Source organism: Toxorhynchites rutilus, chromosome 1, assembly GCF_029784135.1.
Source record: "Toxorhynchites rutilus septentrionalis strain SRP chromosome 1, ASM2978413v1, whole genome shotgun sequence".
Classification (NCBI taxonomy): domain Eukaryota; kingdom Metazoa; phylum Arthropoda; class Insecta; order Diptera; family Culicidae; genus Toxorhynchites; species Toxorhynchites rutilus.
This window is the reverse complement of record NC_073744.1, coordinates 205,846,631-205,858,896: the sequence shown is the minus strand read 5'-3', so window position 1 is coordinate 205,858,896 and position 12,266 is coordinate 205,846,631. Positions and strand designations below refer to the sequence as shown.

Sequence of the window (12,266 nt, the reverse complement as noted above, 5' to 3'; positions counted from 1 at the left end):
GTTTATTGTCAACTCTTTCTTCAAACGACACAAAACGCCGTACTTCTTGGCAATCTTTTTGATGACATTATTGATGTGAGACTTGAAAGTTAACGTGTCATCAATAATAACTCCTAAGTATTTGATTTCTTTCACGCGTTCTAATGTCTCACCATCTATTTCAAAATTTACGTCAATACTGGAGTTTGCTGCAGAAATGAGCATGTATTTTGTTTTGCCAACATTTAACTTTAATTGTTTGAATTTAAGCCACTGAGCCAGAGAATGCAAATCTTCGTCTATGTGTTCCGCGGTTTCTTTTATATCCTTAGCTGCGATGAACAGGACAGTATCGTCCGCGAACAAATTAATGTCACAGTATCGTAAAACTCGTCGCAGATCATTTATGTATAAAATAAACAAAATGGGCCCTAAAACACTTCCCTGATAATAATTTGGTGACCCTGAAAATTACCGTTTGATGGTTTGGTATAAAAGGGTGGATGAATAATTTCTCCACTGCCATTTTTGCTTCAAACAACAGAACACGAAGAAACCCCGATCATTCGATCTCTTCTTGAATGATTTTTTGATTTTCTAAAAACTCAAACTTTAGCTGTTTTACGCCATTCTCCCTTCAGTCCGATTAAGCTGAAATTTTGCATAGGTTGCGTTTTCGAGGTGGTGAACATTTTCTATGTGGTAGCTTTTAGAAATTCGAGATGGCTATTTTCATTGGAACCCTAATGTGCAGTGTGTGCATAATAGGGTAGCCACGAAGATGATCAAATTCAACCTTTATAAAGAATTTAGAATGATCGTTTCAACTTTTATAAAATCGAATTCCAACCGAACATCTTTACAGGAGTATAGTTGACAAATCATAGAATAAAGTTCATTTTAATTTGTTTTAACGGTGCTAAAAATGAGAACATGAGAACTTCAAAAAACATGTTTTTAGTGATTCAAAACGTTGTTACGTCATGCAGGAATTGGTCACAGATATGAAGTATACATAGATGCCAAAATTAACAAATTAAATTCTCGCTTACACAAAATTCAATTAATTCTCCTGTGCTGCCAACTCCGCGACACGAGTCGGCGCGAAATCCCTCTGTTATACTGTTATTATTCTTCACAATAACAAATACACCAGCGGTCATGAGCGGTTTGGACACACGTAAAGTTCTCCCACACATGCTCGCATATCGTGCCATTCATATTCCATCACAGCTTTTCACGAGCCGTTCTCCTGCTTTTTGAAGTTGACATTCTGTGTTCGTTTGGGAAATTCGTTGCGTAAATTTGTCCCGCAGTCTGTTCGGGGAAGCGGCATCTTTGATAATTTGTCACTTTTAATGTGCGATCTTTGGATCATTATCATACATGCTGTATGATAATGTTCATTGTTCATTGTACCCATCAAACTGAGATATCATTTCTTTTGAGAAATTGGTAAAGAGGAAGCATTAGGTTGAGTTCGCGACTAGCTAAGATGTTTCTAACCGGTAAGTCGAATTGCCTTCCTAGTGCCCTGAGTGAATCCGATAGATGAGCCCTGGCAGAACGGAAGTTTGTACAGGACCAAACCACATGCTTGATGTCATAATCACACCATCATCACAAACGCAAATATTACTATCAACGATCCCAATGCGCGCGAGGGTGGTTGTGATGGGACAATCTGTTTTTTATGCGATTCTCTCGAAATTACGCGATTTTTTTGCGCGCACGCATCAATTGCTTAAAAAAAGAATTCAGTGTATTGTCTATCGCTGGCCACCACTTTTTCCCATCCGACAAATTACGGATTCTATCGTAAAATAAGCGTTCATATTTTGAAGCCAAAAATGACAAAAACGACAATGAATCTATCCTATGTTTAGTATTCCACTCAAAGCGTTCTGCATCGATCGAAACAAAAGGGTGTCGGAAGGGGCAAGGTCTTGGCTATAGGCCAGTGAACCAAAATTCCCATCCGCTATTCTCCAAGTAGTTTTCCGGCAATAGCTCGCTTTAACACGTTCGTCCCCTAGCGCAATTCGGTCGTGTTTCTTGTGGAGCCCAAATTTACTATCGGTGCACTAGACAACAGTCATGTTGACGGAGAAACTGCTGGAAGAAGCCAAAACCTATTTCCAATTGAATACGAAGGCAACTTTCTTCATAGTCCGCTGACTATCCTCAGTTGAATATGACTTTGCCGAGCCCTGCTAGACTAAAGTGACCAGATGGTCAGAGGTCTAACGCGGGACACAAATAACAAAATGTTATTTATATACGTTGTGGGAACATATACCATAGTTTAGCGAGTCTGAACTGATATGTATTATTTTTTTCTAAGTATCGGCACTCAGTTGTGATTTTTCGGTGGCTTAGATTTTGTTTGCGCCTGAAAACCACTCGCTCAATCAGAGCATTTACGCCTGGCAAGCACGATTCGAATTCTACAATTTTCTTTGAAAAAGAAATTACTAATATTACCGAATGGAATGCTATACTGTCAAGCATCTTGATGATTTTTTCATACTGCAAGCTCCACCCCACAGCGAAGGAGTTGGACATCCTGAGGCACTTTGTGTCCGCCAGATATAGCCGATCTGGTATTTACAACATCATATCCCTACTGCTCCTTAAGCCGGGACATCGAAGCAACCGGCCAAACGGTGAATCTGGTCAAACTGGACATTTTTATGTGGAAGCGTCAGATGAGACCGGCCGTATCTGAGCAGCCAGCAATCACCCAGAAGGAGTAGCTTGAGGTGCTGGTGAAAATACTCTTTCCAATCAAAGAAATGAGAAACTTCTTTTTCACTGGTGAAAAACTTCTTTTTCACTGGTGAAAAACTTCTTTCCGTGCTTATAATGAAAGACGAGACGTACTTGATGCTAGAATTTAACGAATGGCAGGGGATTGGGTACTTTACGTTCCCCAGGTAAGAGATGACTTCGAATATATCATCCACACCAAGTTCTCGAAGAAGGTCCTTCTCTGACAGATGTGAAGCGAATGTCCTTTATAATCATATTGTGAACGGGGAGATATATAGTACGAAGTGATTGCCGGAAGTTGCGGAGGTGATGTGGTCTTTATGCCGAACCTGGGATCAGCCCATTATGCCAAAAGATCACTGGAGGATGGATCGGCTGGAGATAATCATTGTCGCGAAGACCGCCAACCTTCTCAACACTCCCCAGCTTCTTCTTCTTCAATGGCACTAACGTTCCTAGAGGAACTTCGCCGTCTCAACGTAGTATTACTTGCGTCATTTTTATTAGTACTTAGTTGAGATTTCTATGCCAAATAACACGCCTTGAATGCATTTTGAGTGGCAAGCTCTAGAATACGCGTGATCACAGTGCAAGTCGGAGGAAATTTCTTTGACGAAAAATCCCCCCGACCAGAACGGGAATCGAACCCGAACACCCGGCATGTTAGTTATGACGCTAACCACTCGGCCAAGGGAGCACAACACTCCCCAGCTGCGACCGTTAAAAACTTTTGGGTGAATGGCCAAAATGGAGAGACAGTCGACCACCAAAGCCACGAAAGTGTAAAAAAACACGCCGACATACATCTTTTCATCGACCATGGTTGAGGTTCCGACCAACTTCCGTAAGACCGCCCAGCGCTTCATTCACGATACTTCATCAAACAACCCTCCCTCTTCCTGTCGAGTATACACTAGTTTTTCCGGCTTATTTAAAACGTTAAGCCCTGAGCCCTGAGCTAGAGGATCAAAGATGATCTTTTCGTTTGACTTGCGTTGGTCCCTTGCGGATTAATAGGGGACTTTTATAAAAATCATTTTCCATTTTTGTTGATGTCGCTTCCAGTTGACACTCTCTAAACAAAAAGCCCACTGTCGGTGCGATGAAACCAGCTCAACGTATTAGTCTTAGGATGTATTAGAAGCGCTCTTGAACAGTCTGCCAAATAAAAGTTTTTTTTGAGGTTCATCCATTTAAGAAAATCAACATGATTAGATTGTGATATTGAAATATACTGATTTTTTTTTTTTTTTTTTTTTTATCCCATTTATTTATTAGGCTCATTAGCATTTAGCTGTAACAGAGCCGGGTTTAATCGTGTACATGTACATATGTTTAAGTTTCTATAAATTGTGAATTACACAGTAGTTAGTAGTAGCCATTTAGGCGTTAAGTTTTCTGTTCCATTACATTATGGTAAATTACACAGTAGTAGCCATTTAGGCGTAAGGGTATTCTTTCTGTTCTTCCATTGTTCAGCAGACCGGACAGCGGAGACAGTTGATATTGATCATTGTTGAGTTATTTATAGAACAGCAGCCCGATATTTCTTGCAGAGCAGAGCAGTTGTATGGATGAATCGATCTTTGTTCCACCGTGGATCGATTTCCATCGCTGATGATGGTTGCGTGGACGTAGTTATTCTATAACAACACAAAGATGGTCAATTGAGGGCCCTGAGTTTGAACTCACGATCGATCGCTTGGTAAGCGAACGCGTAACCAAGTGGCTACGAAGACCCCCTAAATATACTGATATCGCGGGACATTTTCGTTTCTTTTGCCAAACGCGGGACGTTTCGCGGGACGTAATCTACCGCGGGACATTTTGTTGAAATGCGGGACTGTCCCGCGTAACGTCTGGTCACTTTATGCTAGACAGTAATCAGAGAAATAAACGAGAAACAATAACGTTTAACCAAAAAAGTCATAGGAAGGTTGTGTCCGAGACACGATCGCATAGTTGACGTAGGATTTCGTTAGGCTATCTGCTGGTTTTGGATATGTTTGAAGAATTACATCGTTAAACTCTTTGATACTGATTTGGTGGCATTTTGTTTGGTTGTTGGGTAATGTTTTTTCACTCCACCAGTGTTTACCGAACCCAATAATCAATTTTTCTCATCAGTAAAACTTGTTGCTTTAATATAGAGAAAACATATTTGAAATGTAAAAGATAATTTTGTTTTATAATTTTTACTTTTTGAGTGTTTATTCCAACCCAATGCGAATTTTAATTGGAATAACAACACCTAATACTATAAGTAGAGCATATGGGAAATCACTTGTTCGAATATTTCCTCACTTTTCCAATTTTTTCTCGCCGCATGAATTTTCCTTGTGTGAAAATGAATACAACAAAACAGACAGCCGAATGACCCGTTCTCGAGCGGGAACACGCCTTGGTCTTTATTTATGAAAATTGAAATAAATCGTTTCATATATCAAGTCATTTTTTACACAACTGCTACCATATACAATTTTACAATTACACTATTACACTATTTGCTATTTTTTTCACAATACCCGATCGGTCATTGATATGAAATTTCACGAAGCAACCAACATTAAATTTTCAAGTTTAAATTTTATTTGCTAGAATTAATCGTATCACTCACCCTACTTGCAATATAAAAATGCCCCGACTATATTTACAACGTCGATTTCCTCCAGGTAGCTTGGTTTAGATGTCTCTGTTAGGGAACCGCCGCATGTGTCGTCAATTTAGGCCAATTAGAAGTGGATATTTCCGGTAGGAAAGGGGTTGAGATTTTTCAATTGTTCGATAGTTAGTTTCGTGACATATATTATTTTATTCAATATAAACATTTTTATGGAGTGCCGAAATCGATTGGCGCAAAATTCCATCAATCCATCATGAGATGACTGAGCAATAAACGTTTTTTTTAATCCCTTTTATTTATTTTAGGCTCATTAGCATTTTATCTGTAACAGAGCCGAATTTTAATCGTGTACATGTCACATGTCACATAATTAGCACATTACACAGTTGCCATTTGCGAGTATTTCTTTTATACCATTGCTTATGGTACACATTCACACAGTAGCCATTTAGGCGTAAGAGTTTTCCTTCTGTTCTTCCATTATCCAGTTAGACCGGACAGCGGAGACAGTTGATTGATCATCGTTGAGTTATTTATAGAACAGCAACCCGATGTGTCTTTATAGGGAAGAGCAGTTGTATGGATGAATCGATCTTATTTCGACCGTGGATCGATCTCCATCGCTGATGATTGTTGCGTGGACGTAGTTATTCTGTAATAACACAAAGATGGTCAATGAGGGCCCTGAGCTTTGAACTCACGATCGATCGCTTACTAAGCGAACGCGCAACCAATGTGGCTACGGAGACCCCCATCAATAAACGTTTGAAATTGGACAATTTTCACGATGTGCTCGATTTTCGATTTTCAATTTGTACCCCAATATGTTCCCGAAAGACGTAATCCTACGACAACTGAATCGATCTTCTGTTCCTTAATGATCAATTCAGGACTACTTTTCACATGAACATCGTGAAAATTTACTCAAACTGTGCTCCACAGCAAGTGGGGCTTATACTATCCCACATGCTCTGTGAAAGTATATCTAGATGAGATACCTGCGAAATGTTCTATGTTGACCTAGCTAAAGCGTCTGCATTTAACTTGAGGATAAATTATTAAATGAAGGAAGTACATTGTTTGTAGACAATTTTACACGAGCTATTACTAAGAAATTTATTTTTAAATTTGAGATGCACTTTGTTGGAACTGACAGCAAAATAGGTACATGCCAATACAATGCCATATCATTAGGAGATTCGTAAGAACATCTGTATAAATAAAAATGGAAGGCGAAATGTATGGCTCTGTTCAATGTTGCGTGGATCAATGTTGAGAAACAGTTTTGTAATTTTTGGAAAACTTTGAGAAAAGTTCAAAAAATATATTTCCCATATGTTCCACAATGATATTGTCGTTAGTCCAATTGGATTTCACGTTTGAGGAATTGAGCTTCGTGTTCCGTTAGTTGATAATAAATAAAATAACTCAAAAATACAATTATCATAGTTTTGCGAAGCAGAAAAAGTTCTATCGATTGAATACTTAACCTTTACCCATATGTTCCACAGTGATATTGTTGTTAGTCCAACTGGATTTCACTTATGAGGAATTAAGCTTCGTGTTCCGTTAGTTAATAATAAATTAAATAACTCAAAAATACAATTAACATAGTTTTGTGGAGCAGAAAAAGTTCTATCGATTGAATACTTAACCTTTGCCAAACAGCAAACAAATCATTGTAAAATAAAAGAAATATGAAAACGCTATGAACTTATTCCCCAACCCAATAGGGAAAATTAAATTGTTTGTGCAAAAGTAAAAAAAAACTTGCTTCTGCTGATATTTTTGTGTTCAATTGTAAACATACTTCCTTCGATAGTTTCGAGGCGTTAGCTCTTTTACGCATATTAATTAAACGATTGTCATACCCCTGTTTTTTTTCATCAAAATTTCAGTATTAAGTTTTTAAGTATTAAGTTTTATCAACTGACGAGTTTCTTTTTTGCATCGAAAACGACGATAGGAATGGTAGCGCGATGAGATACGAAACAAGTGGCAAACATTTCCCCTAGGAAAGACTTCTTCCTTGACCTGCGACACGAAACACGGCTGTGATGCTGCACAGTATCTCCGCGTCCGCTGATGGGTGACTCAGTCTCGAAAAAAGAAGAGCGTGGTAATCGAAACTAGTTCGATCCACAGCAATCGTCCGTGACCGGGAGATATCGGAGCATGAGTGCACCACGTTGGCCGCCGGAGGCTGTTTTTGCTCGGAACGTTCGGAGCCGAACTTGATACGTGCCCATGCTATGAGGGCTACTTGTTCGTATTTGTGTTTACACTCTGGCTTGATACGAGCTGTTGGTTGAGCTGTTGGTTGAGCTGATTGATAAACAGAAAGAGTGGAGAATATTCGTATTATCAGCAGAAAATTCTGCGTGCAGGAAAAAAAAGTATTCACGTGCTGAGACGTGAAAAAATGCTAGACCCATTCTTGAATTTTGATTGCTTTGGAATGGGAAAACAGAAACAATAATTAATCATAATTCAAATCTCAAGCACATGAAAGATAGTTTTACGTGATCTAAGATAATAAGATCTTCATGAGCTGTGTGTCATTCATAGTGCACCGCAGCGAAAATAGTATGGGGACGGTTCTCAATTCATTCAATAATCGTTTACTACTATAACTACATTGTTTTTTTTCACGTAATACACTTAGTTCACTACATAAAGTTAGGAATAAATTACAATATCACAAATTCGCCGTTCCGGAACTGGCAATTCTGGGAGTTGCCCTACTAGCGGAACCTCAATCGATACTTTGTACAAGAAAATAATTTCGGGAAAAATTAATTTCCGTTCACTTCCACTCGGTAATGATGTGCGTCACACTGGTGCTGGTTCCGATGAAGAACCCACCCAGCCCGAAGAACGTGATCACGATATCCTTCCAGAGAATCCAATTCCACGTGCCGTACTGCCGGTTCGGCCAGTAGGTGGCGATTTCGATCAAAGGTGGGAAGACCAGCGCCAACATGGAGGTACTAACGGCGCCGACCAGCGAAATGAACGCCCCAAGATTGGGAATGATTGCGGCCAATGTGAATGTGAACAGAATAAGGGCGATTCGCAGAGCGTATTCAGCCCAATCCTGTGCGTCACTGGAGCCGAACCAGCGTCGAACCGGGGGTCCTATGATGGTCATTGGAACATAGAACTGAAGCGCGTAGGATGCGAAGACGGCGATTGCCATCAGTAGACGTACAAGCTGTGCCAAACTGTAAAATAGATTCATTCTATCAGAAATAACCTCCAAATGGTTTCACATAAACACTTACAACTCATGATTTGGAAGATTCAAAGTGATGCTACCTTGGGCCTCCTCGCCATACTTGAGATACCCATAGAACCCGACGGCCGAATACAAACAAACCACTATCGTCATTCCCGTATTCAATACTCCGTTCCACCGGCGAAAATCTCTTGGCGTCTTCATATTGTTCTCCAATGGCAAGATCACGCCAATGCCTTCGAAGGCATACATTGCGGTCCCGAAATAAAGCGGCATAGTGCTCCATTCGGACACTGGTGCGACCGATGTGCTGTGGGGAAGATCCTGGAGCAAAAACATGAAGGCAATCGTAATTCCCGATACAGCCAGCGCGGATGCCACCAGCGATGTCGGTGTCAGATATTTGAGGCTTCTGATCATGTTCATCGCAATGAGAGGAATCAACAGGCACAGTAAAATGGTGAACACCTCGACTTTAATTTCGACATACTCCAGAAAGTCGCACAAATTGACCGCCACGAAGAGGAAATACACACAGCAGAAGCCAACCTGCATCAGGATGAGGAAGCAGTTGATAAGTACGCCAATCAGGCGGCTGAACCGATGCAGAGAGCTAGATCCGGATTCTAGTGCGTACTGGCCTACTTCCGAGAAAGACATCGACGGCATCTCATATCGTCGGCACAGTTCATGGGAACATTTGACTAAAATATGCATACTATGGGTACAAATGACTCCCATAATCATGGTGCCGAAGAACCCCACGTAGAGTCCTGCATTCTTGAAGGCGTCCGGCATAGCAAGGATGCCGGTTCCGAGATTTCCGTTCAACATGTGCAGGAGTGTGTCTATGTTGGTGGTCGGATGGTCCAACTTTCGGTGTTGAAGTGGATCGTAGCGGAGTATTTTGTTCCATTGATTCGTCGAGCCGTAGAATTGTTTCGTTGGATTGAATGTTACTTGCAACGGCGACGGCTTCTCTCTCTGTTTGTTGTCGTTTTCATCCAGCAGAGGAGCCGCTTCCAGGTTGTTCGGATTGGGTGTCATCTTATGGATTTATCCCTTGTCTAGAACAACGACCAAGTAGAACCGCACAGTAACTCGTCTTGTTTGATCCCTTATCCAAGAGCACTTGATATGCATTTGCCGAATAAAAACTGTTGAAGATCTAATAGGCTTCACTCTGAGCGAACTCACTGTTCTGTTTCACTGTTTTATTGCTGGATTGGTATGATCCTTCTGCTTCAAAGTTGCGATCGACACTGATCGTACACTCTGCTTTTTGTTAACTCATAGATTACGGCTGTGTTATCGAGGGAATTCGATTGAGGAATTATCTTGAGAAAAAAACCGGCCGAAACCAGCAGCATCCGTTTTGTTTTGCTCTTCCTTTTTGTTATGTATATACAACACCCAACTCTTATCACCTCTATTGTGACGCAGCCGAATTTTTCTGTTGGACCGCATGGTGGACCATGTCCGAAGCAATACGCACCTTCGGTGTCGATTGATACGTGTGTGTGTATGCGAATATTATTATTTGGCGCCCGGCAGCTTATCAACCATTAATACTTTTGGTTATTAGTGATTACAGTGTTCGGCAACGTCATTCGGTGGCTCCCGTGGTCGAGTGCTTAACTGCGCCATTGTTAATCACCCGAATCTTGGTAATCAACTTCCAATTCAAAACCGAAAAACGTCTCACATGAAAGCAGTAGAAGGAAGTCGACGTACAGAAACACTTGGCGCCCGAACCGGAATCACACGAATTGCGATGATATAGTTTCCGTATTTGTATTTTGTTGGGTTCATGGCAGTTTCCATCCCACTACTATTAGCCGTGGTTGCCTCAGGGATAGATAACGCATGTATGAGTCACAATATTTTGATGTTGGTTATTCACGTGAAAGAGTGATTTTTTCGGCGGCTTTTTCCACACGGAAAATTTCAGTGAACCGCTCGAAACCGTTGCTTTTGTTGTTGTGAATCAAAACATCGTGCACCACACAGCTGTGACAGATTAATTCAATCGGTGATTTTCTCCACCCATGGAATAGGCCCGGATGGAGCACATCGTTAGCGTCACGTAGTTACATTTCCACAAAAAAAAAGAAGAGGAAGAGCAGCGAAAAACAAAAACAATATAGGAAAATGATCACGCTGGTCCGTATTTCGGGCAGTTTGTTGACACTTTCGGACGAGCCGTCGCGCCGAAGGTAAATATTTGCGAGCTCAGAGATCAAACTCAGTTTTCTAGCCGGTTAGAAAAATCCACACATGCGAAATGTCCAAATTAATTATGTTTACACTGCTATTTTCATTGCGAGAATTATGCTGAGAAGACGAGTAGTAACCTTGATAACCTTTCTCATCCTGAGGCGCCGTTCGGTGACCGTAACAAAAATCGCCTATCTTTTCAAAAGATTTCAATCCATGTACTTGTTTGACTAATATCATCCACGTCAAAACAACGCCGCGAATAGCTGAATGCGCGGACTGGAATTGCTAAGCGGTGGCGCTCGATCCTGACTAGAATACTCTAATCTGTTTGCATTCATAGCAAGAAAATTTATCTCCACGACGTGCCAATGTTATTCACATTTCATGTCTAGAAGATAGAGCCCTACCACGAAAACAACACGTTAATAGAGAACTGCAATCGGCACTGCATTTCAGTTGTCTGTCGTGGAGCGGTAGAGCCCTGCATGTGTTCCTTCGGGAGAACCGGGTGCTCGTTCGTGATGCACTGTAATTTTTCAACTATATGTCCCCTGCCAGTGTTGTCGTTATCGTGGTTGTGCCATTAATTACCCGACTAATCGTGTGGCTTCCACGAGTCGTGGTTGATTTGATCTGCAACACATGAATCAACCTTACATACTAAACACGAACTCTTGTTCGTCCGTTTGGTATTTTGTATGTTGACAGCACTAGATCGCAGATGGAGAAGATCATTTTTTGATTACCATGCTTTGTCAGATTCCATCCAAATGATGAAGCAATGTTCGATCCTCCTGGAGTCTGCGTAGCAGCGCACTTCCCAAGGGGCTTTTTTTTCAAACCGTACTATTCAAGTGTCACTGAATAATTTATAACTACTCAGAGACCGATGTCCAAACACTAATTTGCGCGAATAATTTATACTCGCAATTAGTATTCCATTGATTAGGAAATAAGCTCAGCAGTGAAACAAACAGATACATGAGTAATTTACCTTCGGTGAGGCTGGATTTCACCTACAAACCATGGACGCTTCTTCTTCTTCTTGAATGGAACTTACGTTCCAGTGAAACTTTTGCCTTCTCAACGTAGCATTACTTGGGTCATTATTATTCTATGCCGAATAACACGCCTTGAATGTACTCTGCCAAGCTCTAGAAAAAGCGTGATCACAGCTGCCATACAAATGAAACACAAGTTTCTGCATAACTCGAGAGCTAATCAATCAAATCGAGCCAAATTTGGCATGTGGAGGTATTAGGGAACACGAAACGTTTCAATGGTGAATCGACGCTCCTCCCCCTCTCTAACGGGAGGATAGCATACAAATGAAACACAAATATCAGCATAACTCGAGAATTAATCAAGTAAATGGAACCAAATTTGGAATGTGGAATTGGGTACGAGAAATGTTTCTATGATGGTATGACACCT

At 40.9% G+C, this 12,266-nt stretch overlaps 1 protein-coding gene across 1 annotated transcript; it reads right to left on the bottom strand.

The window, feature by feature from the left end:
* Window positions 1-8,026: 8,026 nt before the first annotated feature.
* Window positions 8,027-11,144, bottom strand: LOC129763168 (proton-coupled amino acid transporter-like protein CG1139). Its single transcript, XM_055761976.1, has 2 exons — window positions 8,659-11,144; window positions 8,027-8,598 (listed from the first exon to the last, which is right to left on the bottom strand). Exons 1-2 carry the CDS (start codon window positions 9,657-9,659, stop codon window positions 8,181-8,183), a joined length of 1,419 nt encoding a protein of 472 aa, XP_055617951.1. The 5' UTR covers window positions 9,660-11,144; the 3' UTR covers window positions 8,027-8,180.
* Between the last annotated feature and the right edge of the window lie 1,122 nt (window positions 11,145-12,266).